Source organism: Oryzias latipes, chromosome 21 (genome assembly GCF_002234675.1).
Source record: "Oryzias latipes chromosome 21, ASM223467v1".
Taxonomy (NCBI): Eukaryota; Metazoa; Chordata; class Actinopteri; order Beloniformes; family Adrianichthyidae; genus Oryzias; species Oryzias latipes.
Window position 1 is genome coordinate 20,898,744 of NC_019879.2, and position 17,991 is coordinate 20,916,734.

General features: G+C 42.9%; 1 protein-coding gene across 4 annotated transcripts in view; it reads left to right on the forward strand.

Moving 5' to 3' along the window:
• Positions 1–17,949, forward strand: part of tanc1 (tetratricopeptide repeat, ankyrin repeat and coiled-coil containing 1) — a 110,756-nt gene extending 92,807 nt beyond the window's left edge. For 3 of the 4 annotated variants that reach the window (XM_023950779.1, XM_020713038.2, XM_023950781.1), the window contains 14 exons: positions 331–439; positions 598–720; positions 4,738–4,974; positions 5,152–5,337; positions 5,832–5,910; positions 9,595–9,728; positions 9,852–9,975; positions 10,048–10,223; positions 10,296–10,428; positions 12,343–12,372; positions 12,481–12,572; positions 12,934–13,080; positions 13,623–13,723; positions 14,900–17,949. In XM_023950779.1, coding sequence (XP_023806547.1) covers positions 331–439; positions 598–720; positions 4,738–4,974; positions 5,152–5,337; positions 5,832–5,910; positions 9,595–9,728; positions 9,852–9,975; positions 10,048–10,223; positions 10,296–10,428; positions 12,343–12,372; positions 12,481–12,572; positions 12,934–13,080; positions 13,623–13,723; positions 14,900–16,433 — 3,205 coding nt within the window. In that variant the 3' untranslated portion in view covers positions 16,434–17,949. The remainder of the gene's footprint in view (positions 1–330; positions 440–597; positions 721–4,737; positions 4,975–5,151; positions 5,338–5,831; positions 5,911–9,594; positions 9,729–9,851; positions 9,976–10,047; positions 10,224–10,295; positions 10,429–12,342; positions 12,373–12,480; positions 12,573–12,933; positions 13,081–13,622; positions 13,724–14,899) is intronic. The other variant, XM_023950780.1, reaches the window with a different exon arrangement.
• Positions 17,950–17,991: the final 42 nt, after the last annotated feature.

Genomic DNA, 17,991 nt, shown 5'->3' on the forward strand with positions numbered 1-17,991 from the left:
CTGTGCCTTTCTGTGCTTCGGCACAAGTTGGGAATATTGCGACAAGATCAAATTGATCTGCATTCATGCATGTCCTTTTAATGAAGCTCCGCATTAATTGGTGCCGTAGTGACTTAATAAAAGAGGACACGACGACCCGAGGCTGTTTGACATTTTTCCCCCTTTCCTTGTGTTGGCCTCTGCTTAGCATTACTTCTGTATTATCACAAACTAGGGAGTACTAAGGGGACTCAAGGTTCTCTTCAACACCAGAGTTATAATTGCTGTCATGAAAAATAAGATAAATGAGCAATGGTTGTTCATCTTGACCACTTTTGTTATCTAACTCAGGACTGGTCATGCTTTTATGGCCTTCATGTTATCCCGGCAAGAGGGGAAGCTGAATCGCCAACAGACGATGGAGCTAGGACACCATATCCTCAAGGCACATATCTTCAAGGTATGACTACAGAGGTGGGATTCGTCTTTGTTGAAAAATGTGTAAGGCCTACTGTTTTTTTTTATCCTTTGAGAAAGGTCCACCGGTGCAGCGGCCCTTGGCTGTTATTTGGAGAGAAATGCAAGAGTGTATGTCTTCACCCTTTTATTTCTTTGCAGGGTCTGAGTAAGAAAACGGGTGTCTCATCCAGTGTGCTTCAGGCGCTGTGGATCAGCTGCAGTACCGATGGCCTCTCGGCAGCCTTGGCATCCCTGAGGAACCTCTACACACCTAACGTGAAGGTAAAGAGTTTTCCAGCCTCAGGATGCAAAGTGGGTGTTCTAGAGGGACCTGCGTTGGTAACTGGTTTCATTGTAGTTTCAGCTAGTTACTGCCTTTTAAATATTGAGGTGTGCTATGAATACTACTTAGTGTGATGGTTTTTAAAAATGCTCTATGCATCTAAATATTCAATTTTAATTCAATTTTATTTATATAGCCCAAATTCACAACAACAGTCGTCTCAGTGGGCTTCGTGCCGGTAATTGTAAGGTAAATATGTCAATTTAAAACCAATTTTTATTTTTGATGACATTTTTTAAATCACTTCTTGTACTTTTACTTCACCATTCACATGCATGCTTGATATCATTTACATCAAGTAACTGGATCTTGTGGGATGAACTCAACTCAACTCAACTCAACTCAACTCAAACTTTATTTATAAAGCGCCTTTCATTTCAGTTAAAAACACAAAGCGCTTCACATAAAAGCAGATAAAACAGTCATAAAAACTGAAGATTGTTAAAAACAGCAAACAAAGGACAATCACACAAAGATGGGACCCTTCCCTCACCCCCCCAACCCACCCACCCCCCACCCCACCTACCCAGTTCCCCCCGTAGAACCCTGAACAGAACCAAAGAACTGCAGCTTAAAGAAGGTCTGACTGAACAGCAAAGCTGAGTCAGTGGGTGGCACCCATGAAAAATGTACCAAGTCTTCTCTGCCAGCATTTAATAGCTTTTTTTTTGTTGTTTCTGTTATCGTTTTTAGCCTTTGATACCGCCTGGTATGAGCATGAACCTATTAGTAGAGTGTCTGCCCTGAGACCCGAGGTTTATGCATTCAAATCCAAGATTGAGTCATACCAAAGACTTTATAGAAGTGGGAGGCATTGGCTCCCTGCTTGACACTCAGCATTAAACAATTGCCTCTGAGTTGTAGGCTCCTGACCCAGGCTGTGTCTGCAGGGTGCTGCTCCCCCAGGGTATGGGTCAAACGAAGGAGAACACATTACATAACATAAAGGAAACACCCCCTTTGACTGATCTAAGTATTTTAGGGTGACTTGACAGATTCGTACTTGAGATTTGCAGAGTGACATGCTAACAACTTTGGCGTGATGCTTCACACGGCTCTCCCTGGTTTCACTGAAGTAAACTTAGAATTAGAGAAAGAAAGTTATGTTCAGTGATGACTTTGGATAAAAGAGTCAAAGTGTAGAAGACACAGAGAACCCCTTAGCACAGTGGCCCTGAAGTGCAAATCCCACTAACAAATCGCTCAAGGCAAAAACATAACAAAGATCACAACGACAATTTAAAAAGCAAAAAAACAACATTAAATTTTAGAAATCAAAAAAGAATTTCCCCCAAAAAAACAAAATAAATAGGAATGTCGTAAATGGTAAATAGCGTACACTTCTGTAGCAGTCTCATTCACACACACATTCACACACTGGTGGCCACTCTGTGCCGAACACTGGCGCCAACCTCCCACCTCCCGCCAACCTCCCACCAGAGGCAAGGCAGGTTCAGTGTCTTGCCCAAGGACACTTCGACACATGGGCGGGCAAGGCGGGAATCAAACCTGCAATATTCAGATCAGAGGTCGACCGCCCTAGCACTGCACCACGGCCACCCCAACATATCCTAAAACTAAAGTAATTTCCAGAAATGAACATGAAAAACGAAATACGATTGGATGAAGACGTTTGAGTTTTTTCAAAAGCGTCATCCATGTCCACATACACATTAAAGTTCTATGATTTGTGTGGGTCATATCCAGTATCACTTCATGCCAAATAACCTTTATTAAATGATGTGCACACCACAGCATAAGAGTGCACCTTTCCTCTTCCTCACAGACGGACAAACCTCATCATCCAATAAGTGATGGCCCATAGTGCCTACCTCTATGGTTTCTTCTTTTTTTCACTTTTTTAACATTTTACTTTGATTTCTGGAAATTACTTTTGTTTCCAAAAGTTTTTTTTCTTCTTTTTTATGGAAATCGGGCCACCATACTTTACTGATGCTACACTGCTGAGCTGTCTTTTGCTGGAAAAACTAGGCTCGTCGTCATTGGAGGCAGTTTTAATGCAGAGAGATGTCAAAGGGAGAATCAGTGGTAGTTTAATATCTTTACAGTCTGGGGCTCCCCCAAGGCAACAATGCCAACTTCCATAGCACCCATGGTTTGGGGATGGAAAAGAATGAACGGCCTGCCAGCGTTGTGGCCGCAGCCTTATTGCACACTGGTGAGGTCAGCTTGGCTGTGAGTGACCAACTACAGTAGCAGCATAAGGCGTTTGAAGAATGGGACGCCGTCCCAAAGCAAAGTCTGACCAGGCTGGAGAATAAGAAAGAGGAAGATGGGGAGTGGTTTTTGTGGCTGTGTCTGGTTCTTCCACACACCACTGAAGATACTCTTTGTTAAATGATCTGCTAACAGGTCTTGTTTTTTCAAAAATCAACTATCAAACCCACCAAACACCAAGAGTCATTGCAGAATAAGCTGTTTGGCATTGGCAGAGAAGATTTAGCGAATATCTTTATTGGGGCATCCCACAAACTCATCCCACAAATGTGGTATCATTTACAAGCTAAATAATCCAATGGTGTTGGAAGTGTTGTCAAAGCAAAGAAGTCTAGAAAACATAAACCTTCTTACTTTCTTACTTCTTACTTACCTTAATGCTTGCGATGTTTACTGCGATATTCAGAGACACGTCTAATGCTAATAATTTGTTGCTTCTGGAGATAATTACAGAGAAGTTCAGCAATTACCAATCATTCTGCTCTATCCATCATTATGCTAATGTTTGTGGTAGAGCTCATTAAGCTGCTAAGATGGGACATGTGCTTCTACATTACCCTCGTCTGTTGACGTGTTTTCTAGGAAGATAATCGCTGGCCTTTCCTGGAAAGGTTATTATGTCAAAATTATGTATTCTAGCTCATAATATTAAATAATCTAATATAATTTAGTTTTTTCATATTATGGTGTTTTTAATGTTGAAATCCTTCACTTCTTGTCGGTTTTATGAGTTGTTGAGTATCCTAAATAACTAGGAGGTTTTAGCTGACTTTGTTCTGTCCAATAAGAAACTACTTGTTAATTTATTGAAAGGAGGCCAGAAACACACCATTTATTTGTTTTTTGTGTGAGACAATAAAGTTTTGACTGCATATGGGAAAGCTGAGACATCGCTGATGGGAATCCTTTGCTATGGCTCATGTGGGGGGAAGAGGTATTATGATAAGGGGTAGCTTCAGTTCTTTAGATCTGAGCTTTGCAGGGGTAGTAGGTGAGGTCTGACTCTCATTAGATTTTTGTTCTGTGGTCACAGACCCTTTCCAAAATATTAGAATATCATGGAATAGTCTATTCATCTCCATAAATCCATTCAAAAAAACAAAACTTTTAAGTTTTTGAAGTATTGAAAATGGGCATATCATTTGGAAAATACTTTATTTTGATGGATTTGATATGATTGCAATCTCAGCTTTTTTGTAAAAACTGAAGTAATAGTGATTTCTCCACAGCATTCTAATTTTCTGAAATTCACATTTTGTTTATATAGCTAAATCAATGTTTCATGTTTATACATGTTTTTCTGTAAATCATTATTTGGAATTGCGGAAAATAATTACTATAGATATTTGAGCAATCAATTTATAGTGCTAAAATAAGTACTGCTAATTATTATTATCATTACTATTACTATACTAGTCTGTGGTTTTGTTTTTTTATTTTGGAAATTTGCAGTAAACAAGTCCACAAAATGCACAAAAAGGCTGGTGACCCCTGAACTCTGCCATTATTCATACATGTGCTGGGTTAAAAAAAAAACAACCAAACTAGACTTTAAAAAAGTCTCCAGATAAAGTTAAGTTTACAGTAGATAAGAAATTCATTATTAACTGAATTAAGTTTAGTGGTATGGCATACGCTCACAACTAAGGTGAATTAAGGGCATTACCCATTAATGCAAGGATTTACTAAAAGGAGGTTGTTTTTACTTGTTAAACTAGGTGAGCCGTCTCCTGATGCTGGGAGGAGCTAACGTGAATTACCGCACGGAAGTCCTGAACAACGCGCCAATCCTTTGCATCCAGTGCCACCTGGGCCACCTGGAGATGGCCTCCTTGCTTTTGGAGTTTGGTGCCAGTCTAGACGTTGTGTCTGAAAGTGGCATGAGTCCCCTCTGCTTCTCAGCTGCTGCAGGACACACTGGACTCGTCATGCTGCTGTGTAAGAGGGGAGCCAAGGTCAGGACTTTTTTTCAGAGATTCTCTGTGTCTATAGTACTTTTTACATGAAGGTAATTGCATGCAGGGTGTGCTGCAACTTGAATAAATGTCAGACCTAGCAGCCCTCGTGTCCGTGATGTGAAGCAAATTTTCTGTTTCTGTGCTGTAATTTCAAGAGTCCTGTATTTTTGCCAGGTGGATCACGTAGATAAGAGCGGCCAGTGTGCCCTGGTTCATGCTGCTTTACGAGGACACACCGAGATAATCCAGTACCTGCTGGAGCTGGAATGGATCGCTGAGGGACTGCAGCAGGACTGCTCTCTGAAGAACAAAGCTCTGCAGCAGGCTTTGATTGCAGCCTCAAGCATGGGACACACACAGGTCAGACTAACGCACACGAATATGAATTCACTCAACAAAATCAAAATCCAACACAATCATTACTCCAAAGATGAAGAAGCCCAGCCGTAACGAGCGCTAGTCTGAAAGGTTTTAGAGCCTGTTGCATCTGGGAGAAGGATTTGGGGATCCGTGTCAAAGCTTTAGCTACGGTGTGGACTTAGGTTTTATTTCAGCCCCATCATTAGCTGGAGCGGGGTACCATGCTTGGCTTAGAACAACAGAACTGGGCCAAGCCAAGCTGTCAGCTCCATGTAGAACAATACCCAGCTCAACTATTAATTAGACTGGACCAAAGCGCATAACCTCATGTAGGGGTTCAGGCACCAGTAAGCCCTGCTCGGATTCAATCGTGATTTTTTATTTTCTTTTATCATATGCTAAAAAAAAATAATCAGTTTGGATTATCTTGAAGGGTTTAAATGATATTTTATTCTCAGGTATTATGTCATTAATCAACATTTGTTTTTTGACAGGTTGTGAGGAGCTTGCTGGTGTTGAAAAATGAGCACGCTGTGCAAATTGATAGTCATGACACTCTGTGGGGAGAGACAGGTATGTTATCATCAATCTTTTTGCATGACATGGCTCTTTCTTTTGCATTATCACCCGCTGTTTTCGTATTCTGGACCTGGCTGCTGTAATTGAATGCTGCGGCAGAAGGTCTCGTTTTGGGCTTTGTGCAATAAAACCATCTCTTTGATGCAAAGGCTGTCCACACTTTAACGCTTGTTCTCCAGTCTCCTGTGCTCTACTCTATGGTGTGTGCACAGACTCCTACTTCTGCTTCCTTTGAGATGTCACTTTTAACACAGATAATAATAATCTGTGAATTGGTTGGGTTTATGCAGTAAGACCTGACCTTGTTTTGCGTATCACAGTACCTGATGTTAACTCTGTTAGTTTAAAGAAAAATCCTGAGTTCCCACCACAAATATATTCAAGACTGGCATATTTTAAACCTTTAGCTTGGTGTCCTTACTATTCCTCACCAAAGGTGTCCCTCAGGGATCACATCTGTGACGATTTGTTTTGACTTTATTAACAGTGTCAAATGCCAGTTTTCGTTTTAACTAAGTAATATTTATAACCGAAATAAGACTGACTTTATGTCAGTAGCAACCAACCTTTAATAACTATATCAGTTTGTGGTATTCCATGTTTTGCCTAAATGACAAAAACGTGTGGAATTTTTCAAATGAAAAGTACTAGTAAATAATCTGTGAGCTGTTTTGATATTTCCAAAATTGAATTGGTGTCATAGCATAGAAGTTGACAAGTCTTACTATATTTTGAACCTCAAAAGTTGGGGGTGGTGGGCGGACTAAATTTAAAACTTTTTGTTATTTTTTTACAATCAGATGATGCCTCATAATGCTCGTCTTTTAAAGCACATAAGAGTTTCATTACAAATCTTTTAAACTTAACATTTTTGGACTCGGGACTGTTTTAACCATGGAAAGTCAGCTTTTTGTATTCAGTAACAACTTTTTCTCCCTCGGACTGGTGTTTGCAGCCAGATTGAAGATTTTGCCAGTCAGAGGACAAGTCCAGATAGAGGAACACATTTGCATTCTGAATGTAGCATCTCCCACTATTCAAACAGCCCCTTATGGTATAGTTTCAAGTTTACTTGCTTGTTTTGTTTATTTTCGAAATAGAAAATATTGATCCGTGTCCCTGAGTATAACAAGATTTCTGCAATATCTTTGCAACCCTTGATTATGTGCAGACTGGTGCAGATGACAATGTATGTATTACTCAAGCCTCGCGCTGCAGAAATTATTGATTTCATGATTTTGATTTGCTGCATCAAGACAAATATACATGACTTGGGATGTTAATAAAATCCACATATTTGGGTGCATGTTGCAAATTTAAAATTCACATATGTCCTTAATCCAGTTTGTCCAAAGATTAAACACTCACTTTAATAAATGTAATTATATATCCAGAAATCTAGATGTCCAGATTTTATTTCTCAACTCTATTTCAAAAAGAAATCCCTAAATCACGAAAAAAAGAGTTTGACACAACCACGGTTTTTACCCCTGTATCACACTGAAAAGATGCAGCCAGAATGCTCATGGTGACTAATTTACAGTTTAAAGAAAATGAGCGCTCAGAGAGGTATTCATTATCGGTTTCACCTCCTCAGCTGCAGAGTTGATCAAGCAGCCCTGCAGCTGTGACAGATCCAAATCACACCCGGTTTTGTTTGAATGTTCCCATCAAAATCATGTATTCTTATTTAGGAAGGGAGATTTTCCCATCCCATTACAAATTCTTTGCTAGAACATGTATTTGTACCAACAGGCCTGCTGAGTTCTGTGTTTAAATAGAGACAGATTAGAGTGTACCTCTGTGCAATCTCCATTTTTTGTTAAGTCCCTCTTAGGGTGCAAAGCATGTCTGGGCTCTGCAAAGAAATATTATTGAACTGCACAGACTCATCATTCTTGCTGCAGAGCAGAGACCAACTACAGTTCTTTATTATATTCACACGCCATTCCCTCATTTCCTATTGTATCTGGTTTTAATTATAATTTGGGGATTTAAGCAGAAGATGTTTGGGATATTTTTATGTTAAATGAGGTTTTAAGCAGGTTCCGAATTTGATTATTTTAGGGGGTATAATATAATTTTTTTTCTTAAACGGATTTGTATGCTGTGCTGAGACTGTTCGACTTTCTGAGACACAGCAGTTTTTCTCTTGCCAGTTCTTAGTTTCTTTTAATACAAACATGTTAAAGACCCGCCCACTCCAATCATCTTTGGATCCATTTTTAAAACTTTCCCAGTCGTCTTTTAAGTAGGATTATGCTGTTTTTAGCCCAAATAAAAAGATAGTTGTGATCCACCCAGTGTATTTTCTACGTCACCTATAAGCTCTTTTTCAAGCAGCATTGATGATTTGAATAAATAAATGGTCAAAATGCAATTTTAGCTTCATTTTCTTTATACATCTCCTCCAACATCAGACAAATGCCACAAGGACACGTTAAAGACACCAAAAACACAATTTCCATTGGAGTTGGTCTTTAAAAATGCACACAAACACATCTTTACCTATTTAACCTCCACTGTATTTGTAGTAAAAGTTAAATCTAGTTTTTTCTTTTAACTTTCACTTTTTTGTCTTAATATTTTGCTTGTGCATTACCTTCTAGATGAAAATAAATAAGAAAAATTATGTTCTGTCTAATCCTTCAAAGTAATTTTCCCTAAATCCTTTTAAAACCCTCAAAAAGTCAATGTTCTGTGTTTATTCTATTAGAACATTTGTAACGTTCAGTTAAAATCAATATTTTCATAAATCAGTATATATTTAGTCAGAATAAAAACTGCATTAGATAATGGATCTCTTCTGTATTGCATGACAGGACATGGCTGCAGAGGTCATGACCTTTTAAAAACAAACCTTAGGCGAGTTGTTGGGTGACTCTTCTGTGACAATGGTCAAACAGCTGCCATTCCTCAGTCCAGCTGTTCTCCTGCACGCTGGTTCGAAGCTGGCAGCGCTCCCAGTGCGCTTCTTGTTGCTCCCTGGAGCACAGCCTAAGTTTAGCTTCTTGGAGTCATTGTTCTGCTGGAGGGCCGAGTGAGGAAATCCACATTTTTAAGCAGATGGAAGGTGGGGCTGTTTTCGGCTCCGATGACCGTTGGCCCAAACGGGTGATGTCAGTTAGATACAGAGGATCGGCAGCCCCTCAAGTTCTCTGGGATGACTGTGAAAGCAGGGCTTCTCTGATTCTCACGGTGGATCTCGCTGCTCGTGGAACCAGAGCTCCTTTAGGACGCCTGCATCTGCTGTAAGCACCCGGTGTCTCAATAGACTCTTGATTTTGGTGTCAAAATGAATCAAACTGCACTGTGTGTTTGGCAAAGTTTGTTTGCCTTTGCTGGCTGATGATTTTCTGCTCATCCCTGAAATGATCTGTGTGTGTGTGAGGCCTGGAACATGAGGCAGGAATTTAAAGACTTTGACAAGCAGAAACCTAATTACCCGTTTGTGACTCAATTAAACTCTGGGTTTAGCTTGCATTTCTTCGCTTGTTTAGAGTTTGCGGACTAATGAAACTGTCATTATTACAAAGCTGCAAATTTTAGTGTCCTCTCAAGCTCTTGCTGCCTGATCAACATGTCAATGTATCATCAGGAGTATTTCACTTGCCGAAATGAGTGAAGCAGCAATACCTGGATTCACAATGAGAAGTTTGTGCTACTTCCTGTTTGCAGCTCTGACGGCTGCAGCCGGCAGAGGAAAGATGGAGGTCTGCAGCTTCCTCCTGGATCAGGGTGCGATAGTGCAGCAGGTGAATCGACGGGGGGTTTCTTCCCTGTTCTGTGCCGTCAGACAGGGACACTGGCAGGTGAGAGTTCTTTTTGTTAAGTCTCCTGTATCCACGGCAACCACGGCAAAGAAAAGACCAGAGGGAGCCGGCATTGAAACGCTGTGGTTTTTCACCAGAATGCTATGTTGGTTTGTTCCTCAGATCGCCGAGCTCCTGTTGGAGCACGGGGCTGAAATCAACATCAGTGACAAACAGGGCAGGACCCTCCTCATGGTGGCGGCCTGCGAGGGTCACCGAAGCACCGTTGATTTTCTGCTGTCTAAAGGTGAAGCGTTCAAACCCCTCCTCAGTGAGCGCGTGTGAGCGCCAGCGTCCTGACGATTTCTTCCTCTTGAAGGTGCTTCGTTGACCCAGATGGACAAGGAGGGTCTGATGCCTCTCAGCTGGGCGTGTTTGAAAGGACATAAGGATGTTGTGCAGTTCCTGGTGGAGAAAGGTGCGATCATCGACCACACGGATAAAAACGGACGAACTCCGCTGGATTTGGCTGCCTTTTATGGAGACGCAGAGATTGTGAGTAAACCTTTCATCCATCCGAGACGGTGAGAGCGATTTAGCTAAGCGCTCACTGTGTTTGTCATGTAGGTCCAGTATCTGGTGGAACAAGGAGCAGTGATAGAGCATGTGGATCACAGTGGGATGAGGCCTCTGGACCGGGCCATTGGTTGCAGGAATACATCGGTGGTGGTGACTCTGTTGAAGAAAGGGGCCAAGCTAGGTAAAAGTTCATCTTATGTGGCTGCACCTTACCCCTCTCACAGAAAATCAGTCAACTAGGGAAAATGCATTTTCCATCCTATCCAGCCATGCATGTTCAAGTGGCCACTCCCAATAAAAAGTCTTTGTAAATTTGTGTATGCGGGTTTTAGACCTTCACATTCAAAAACATTCTACCGCCATTATCGGGCTCTACGTCCATTAAACACGTGCTGCCTCTCAAGGTTAAACTTTGACCAGTGAGGGACTGGGATGGCGTTCCTTTTAATTCAGGGAAGTGCCAACCATTTGAAAACTGATCATGGAGGAGAAATCAATACTTGCTCTGTGGCTAAGTCTTTCATTCATTGGAATAGAGCTGCAAAAGAAAAAGCCTGGAGCAAGATTTGCAAACTTTGCACCGCTTTGACATCAGTAAACAGTTGCAAAAGAAGAAGCCCCTCCCTGCTTGTCCAGTGTGAACACTATGGTCCAAACATGTCACATGCCTGGTGTGATCGTAGCTTCAGGTTTGTTGATAACCAAACTTTCATATTACTCGTTATTGTTGTTCAAAAGTAACCATCAACTTTACAATCTTGCTGTCTCAGAGTTATAATGTGTAACATGAGTCCTCCTTTTTAATTATAATGTATGCAGAAATAGACCATGAACTAAGAAGTGGCAAATAGACTGCAGAGTCTTTTACACTGCCAGTAAAAAGTTGTTTTGGGGACTCATCAAGAATATTGTTTATGTTGGAAAGTTGAAAGCAGAGAAGGCAAAACTAAAAGACCAACCCAGTCAGTTTAGTCCATAAAAATTAAATTTAGGATAAAATAACAGAACAAATATTGAACGGGAGGGAGGCCTGTGTGCTTTAGGAAAAAAACATTTAAAAAACCTGCCAAATAAAAGCTGCTTAAAAATACTACAACTAGCTTACATTTGCTTAGTTAAAAAAGACACGACTGACAGAAAACAGGACCTATTGGTAATACAAAAACAAAAGGGTTTTGGTCTGTGAGGATTTTTAGCAAAATTACTCCCATATTGATCAAACTGCTTCTTAAATTTAGACATAGTTAGATTGGGGCTGTGAGGGGCTGTCAGCAGCAGGAGAGCAAATAACCATGGATAATAGGAAGTGAGGGCAGCCTTGCTCCGAGCCAAGAGGTGAATATCTAATGAACTCTTGCTGCTCTGCAGAAACTATGTCCTAGAAAACCAGATATCTTTTTTGATTTGGGCTAAAAACGGCATAAAGACCACTTTGAAAATGGATCAAAACAGGATCAGACTAGGACTTTAAGTCTTGAATGCCAGCTTGTTTTCTAGTTTTGCATATAAAATGACAATTTTTTGTAGATTTGCAAACAAAGTAAGAAAAAAAAGTTAAAAACATATTACCTATGCTACTGTTTTAAATGTTTATTTGTGTAAATATCTAAAATCAAGAAAATCCTGGCTAGATTAATGAAATGTGCTGTTCTGTGGGAGTTCAGTTACGTCTTCATCAGCACAGAAACTGCTTTGTCTGTCTGGCTTGTTTATCCCAGCTTGGTCCTAAGAATAATTCCAGACGAACGATATGGAATGTTGTGGAAAAGCGTTCCAGCTCTGCTTCTGTCTGACCCGCAGACCGGCTGGTCCATTCCTCCCTCATGTGCTGCTTGACTAATTTTAAGCATTTAGCAACACTTCCAGCTGATATTCAACCATTTTCCTGTGTCTGCAGCCTCTCTGCTGTTTCAGCTAAAAACTCTTCATTCCTGCAAAGTTTCCTGCATGTAAATAAACTTGAACATCACTTTTTTTTTATTTTTTTTTTATTGCCGCAGTGCAGCTGGTGTAAAATCTCCTGCTCTTGCATGACGTCTCCTCTCTTCACTCTTTCTCTCCTAACTTTGTTCCTAACTGCCCTCAATAAACTAAGGCTACAGAACGTCTCCTTACGATCGATCAGGTACAATCCTTAGGTAACTTTCATTTGTACCAAACATAAGAGAAATGCACTGTTTCTCTCCTGTTTGCGTGGCAAATGGAAAGATAACATTCTCGCCTCCTCCCCCAGGAAACGCTTCCTGGGCCATGGCCACTTCCAAGCCAGACATCCTCATCATCCTCCTCCAGAAGCTCATGGAGGAGGGAAACATGCTTTACAAGGTAGGAACCTTTCCGGCTCTATTAATGTTCCTCATTTCATTTGTGCTGCTTTCCTCCAAAGGGACAGAAATGTCAGTATTTGAACACAGTATGATGGCCGTTCGTCCTGCTCTGTTAAATATAGAAGCTGCTCCCAAGCAGAGGTGCTGTGATCGATGTCTGACATTTAACAGATTGAGTTTTGCAGCAGAAAGGACAAAACTGTCAGATGTAGCATGTTAGTGTGCAGGTTTTTTGGTGTTTTTTGGGTGTTGAGCGTGTGATTTATGAGAGACCAGAAGACTTTCTGATGAACACTCACGTGCTCTTCTTTTCTTTCTGCTTCTGTCTCCGTCTGCTTTGCCCTCTGCGCGTCCTCCAGAAAGGGAAGATGAAAGATGCGGCGCAGAGGTACCAGTACGCCCTGAGGAAGTTTCCTCGAGAAGGCTTCGGAGATGACCTGAAGCCATTTAAAGACCTGAGGGTCTCTCTGTACCTCAGTCTCTCCCGGTGTCGCAGAAAAACCAACGTGAGTGTCTCCCAGAGGGCCCTTTGTTCCCCTGCCAGTCACTCCTTCAGTGACTTGAAAGCACTCAGCAGAGGATTTAATGATTTTCTTTAAGTTAGGTGGGGAAACTATAGACTTATCTGTTGAAAGGAAACCCAGTTCTGAAATCAGGCTGAGGAATCTTGTTTGTTCTCAGAGATGCTGGTTGTTGTCTCAAACAATCATGTCGAGGAATGAAGAATCTGACGTTTATTTGAGCTAAGCTGCAACTGACCTCAAAGCAAACACTGTGGCCTGTAAAGTTTTTCTTTCCTGGATAATTGTTTCTGCAGAAAGGCTTTGTTTAGACAAGTTGGAGTCTTCTACATTTGTAGAAGCTGTTTCTGCATCTAAAGGCAAGCTGAACTCCTCCAACCGGAGGCATTTCCTGGAAGTCTCTGGGAAATTTAGGTCAAATGTTGTCAGCTATTTCCATCAAATTGCAGCCGTGATCCAAAACAGACACGCTTGCTCTGAGCATGTCATCATTTAAAGGTTTAAATGTACTAATTACTGTTTTGCAGGATTTTGGGATGGCTGAAGAATTTGCAACAAAAGCACTGGAGCTGAAGCCCAAATCCTACGAGGCCTACTACGCCCGCGCCAGAGCGAAGAGGAGCAGCAGGTAACCTGTTCACCCGTACGCAGTCCCGCTGCGTTCACGCTGGACGCGGGGGGGGGGCAATGTATAAATGTGATCAGAGGTGGGGCACTGCAGTCTGGCAGAAGAACGTTTAAAGCGGCGAGGACTTCATATATCGGAACTTTAGTGAAGAATTGGCATCTAGTCAACCAATCAGGAACTGGACTTTGGCCTCGTTGATGATATAATCTGTGGTTGAACTTCAACACCAACCTGAAAGAGATTCTGATGGTTCTCTCCCTGAATTTTGTGGTATTTTTCTTATTTGCACGGAGACAAACACAAAAAGGCCTTCAAAAGCGAGACAGGAAATCTTCAAACTGGGTCACAGACAGACGGAAGCAGCCGCCATTCAGACGCAGCTCCTGCAGTCGATGATAAAGCTCACCGTATGGGGAGAGTCTCTGAATGATCTCATGAAATGAGACATGGAGACGTGATTATTGATGCTTTAGTAAAGCTCTGATCTCTCTGCATCATTCACAGCTTCCATGCATTGACTGTGTATAAGGTAGTGTTCTCTCACCTTTCACATTCTCGCAGATTTTTAAATGCAATTATGCATACGTTTATTTTAACTATGCAATGTGTTCTGCATCCTGATTGGCTGTAGACCTTTGTGCCATGTCTGCTATACACAATGCGTTCAGTTTGCTACATTTACATAAATCTTTTTTTCTTTTCTATTCTGTAATACTGGACTTATTCTTCTGTGGAGGGTCGATCGGTGACAGTTTAAATAGGAGAGAGAAGTGTGAAAATGTTTGTGTCTGAGTGAGAAAAGGGTATAAAGTGTGTAGTGAGGGGTTTAACAGGGCTAAAATGTCTGTAACTACTCTGCTAATTTCAGCTATCGCAGGCGTACTTACACAGCAAAAACTGAATCTTAGGGGGAAAAAGAGCCTTGTTTCAAGAAAAATTGTCGGTTTTTCTGTCTTGCAAGAAGAATCGTATCAAGAAAGTTTTTCTGTAGCAAAATGTGTCTTGGTGGCTAGAATTCTTTTATAAAATAAGAATTCTTAGTAAAACAATATTTCTTACCCCGTTGGTAGATTTTTATTTAACGTATTTAAAGAAAGCAGTAGTTTTGATTTAAAAAAAAGCCTCCAGCAGTGAATTCGCTGTGCTTCAGCTCACAGAGCCGTTCTCTGTCCACAGGCAGTTCACGGCGGCGCTCGCTGACCTCCATGAAGCAGCCAAGCTGTGTCCCAACAACCGGGAGATCCGCCGTCTGCTGGCCCGAGTGGAGGATGAGTGTAAGCAGATGCAGAGGAGTCAGCCCAAAGGAGGCGTCGCCGGGGCTGCAGCCGCCTCCTTCCAGCCATCCAGAGGGCAGGAGTCTGACCCGGAGCAGGAAGAGGGCCAGGAGGAACCCTCTGAGCACAGCCTAGCAAGGAGCGTGGAAGCCCAAAGAGAGATCCTGGAGGAGGAGGAGGAGGAGGAGGAGGGTGACGAGGAGGAAGAGGGAGTGTCCTTGAAACATGACAGAGCAGGTGAAGCCTGCTGGACCCACAGCAACTATTCCATAAACAGAGTCTTACCGTCTGACCCCCCAGCAGCCAGCAGCTGCCTCGGACATCAGACTCCCAGCTCGCCGCCTGGCCCCGGCAGGCTGCCGCCGCACCGGTTCCATCGGGAGCACCGGGAGCCCCTGGCCCAGCAGGCGCTGGTCCTGCAGCCCACCAAGCAGGCTCAGATAGTCAAAACCAATCAGCACATGGGGGCTGTAGGGGGGCGCTCCACAGGGACCAGATCTCAGTACGCTCCGTCCAGCCCTTTACCCAGCAGGCACATGTCCAACATGCTGAAGCCGGGCCCGGGCATCGACATCAGCCCTCTGTCGACTCCGGCTGAAGAGCCTGTGTACGGGACCCGTGCGCTGCCGGCGTCCGCCTCCCCCTCCGCGGGTCACGGCTGTGAAAACGAGAACCTGCTTCCGCCCCAAACCTACAACGGCTCCAAAGCTCTGGGGCAGGACAGGCTGTCGGTCCACTCCGCATCCTCTCTGGACGGGTCGGCCCTCTCTGGACTCACGGGGAACCCCTCTGACCCGGGGAAGGAGGGCCTGTGTGCGGCGGCAGCATCTCAGGGAGGAAACCTCAGCGGCATGCGGGTGTCCAGCTCCACCAGCAGCTTGGCCTCCAGCAGCAGCCTATCTGACAGCGGCAAGCTCGGACCCGACGTCCGCTCCAAGATCTCCGACAAAACCAAGCTCGGCAAGCAGGCCGGTTCTGCGGCAGAGTACAAACCCAGACCTTTTATGGGAATAACTGACAAGACTGCACGCTTTCAGCAGCAGCAGCAGCAGCAGGTCCAGCAGCACCACCACAGTCTGCAGAGCCACCCAAGCCTGCAGTCCACTGGTCGCAGCTGGCTGAGCCGCTCCTGTGACGGCCCGGTGTGTCAGAACATGTCCGCCGTGAGCCTGCAGCCGGCCGACTGCGAGTTCCCCTACAGCAGAGCAGGCGGCGTCTACCAGGAGCAGCACAAACACCCGCCGCCTCAGAGCGGCTTACAAAACGGCATGCACGCCAAGGAATTTGCAGAGAAGTTCTGCCAAGCAGCAAACTGTTTCCGAGAGTCCAAGCCGCCGCTGGCTGTGCCCAAGCAGCACGGGTTGGCCCGAGATAATCCTGCCCTTCACGTAGCTTCAATGAAACCAAAGCGATCATTCATAGAGTCGAATGTGTAAACCAGTCTGTCTCACCGGCCAAAACTACAAGTGGGACGCTGTCCGTTTCTATTCTGCCCGGGTCTTTAAAGAAACGACGATGCACCAGAAGTTTCCAATCTGTCGCTTCAGCCTCCTGTTACACGAAGACACGTCCAACGCCCCGCTGCCCAGCTGGAGCCATTGCACTGATCCGTGGGCGTGTGCTGATCAACAACACGGCGACAGCCGGGCCGAGCAAGTGCTGCAGCCTCGACCTCCAGAAAAGTCTGGTCCTTCACTCTTTGCTCATGGGGAGTCCTTCAGTTTAATCCAAGGAAACTTCAACAGGGTGTTCAGCTAATAAAACGTCTCCTTTTACATCCTATTTAGTTTCCTGAGAGACGAGGGGCCATGTTTTCATTTAAAGGAATTCATGCACATCATTAGAAAGCAAGAAATGAGAAGTTAGACTTAAATAAAAGCTACAAGGAATTTTTTTTTTTTCTGTTTGTTTTAGGATAAAATCAGTTGAAGTGAAAGTGCTATGTACTGAGCTACAGCTACGTAACAAGACGACTGCTCTAAAGGTGCTGAAAGACCTTCTTTTAGGACTTTTCAGTCCAAAAAGAGGCAGATGTCTTTCTCTGGGACCAGATGACGGATTCCTGGGATTTTTACGTTTTTTTGAGCAGTTTGGAAAAAGTGGTGAATCTGTGTCTCGCTCATGATTGCATCCAAACACGTTTTTATTCCAGTCTGGATGTTCATTTCCAAACTTTATGCTCATAAAGCAAAAAAAACGATTTTGCTGGCATTTAGAAGTTCTTCACTTTCCTACATTTTGCAGATTCTCCCAGGCAGGCAGCACAAACAAAAACAAACAAAGCAATGGATTCCATCGAAACACCATCATGTTCAAAAAGTGAAGGCTTTGTAAGAGTATTCAGAGAAGCGATTGTAAGGAATGGGCATTCCGGTGTTTTTAGGAAGGATGTAAAAATCCTCACGTGTAAAATATATAAATATGTTCCATTTCTTTTTCAGTGAAGGTCTATGTTTTGTGTATTGGCAAGTTCAGACGTGTGAATTTTGAGTTTTCGGCACAATGTTGTTGAAATGGTGTTCAAATGTTAGTTAAGTATATATTTGTACATTATATGAATCACCGTTAACACTGAATTCCTGCTTGTTGTTGCCGTCTAGTTTAATTTATTTACAGCGCCAATGGCTTTGGTTAATTGTAAAAGCAATATATTTTATATAGTTATTTTTGCACAGCTACTAAGACATTTTACGATTCTTATTATTGTTGAGAGCTCAGTGCATGCTTCAGTTGCAGTTTATATTGCAAAAAGATATATATCGATCTATAAAAAATGAGCGATGGATGGAGGGCAGAGTGCCGCCGGCGTCATTTTATGATGTACGTTAAACGCAATTGTTGCCATGTTTTCAGTATTGTGAGCTTTATTAGCCGTGATCACATACTGTAATTGAACATTACTGCCATTGACACCATGGGAGACTGAATAAAGGCCCACTGAGGAATATCCCACTCTTCTGTTTGGTTTCTTCCAAAACGCGTAAAGAGAAGGAT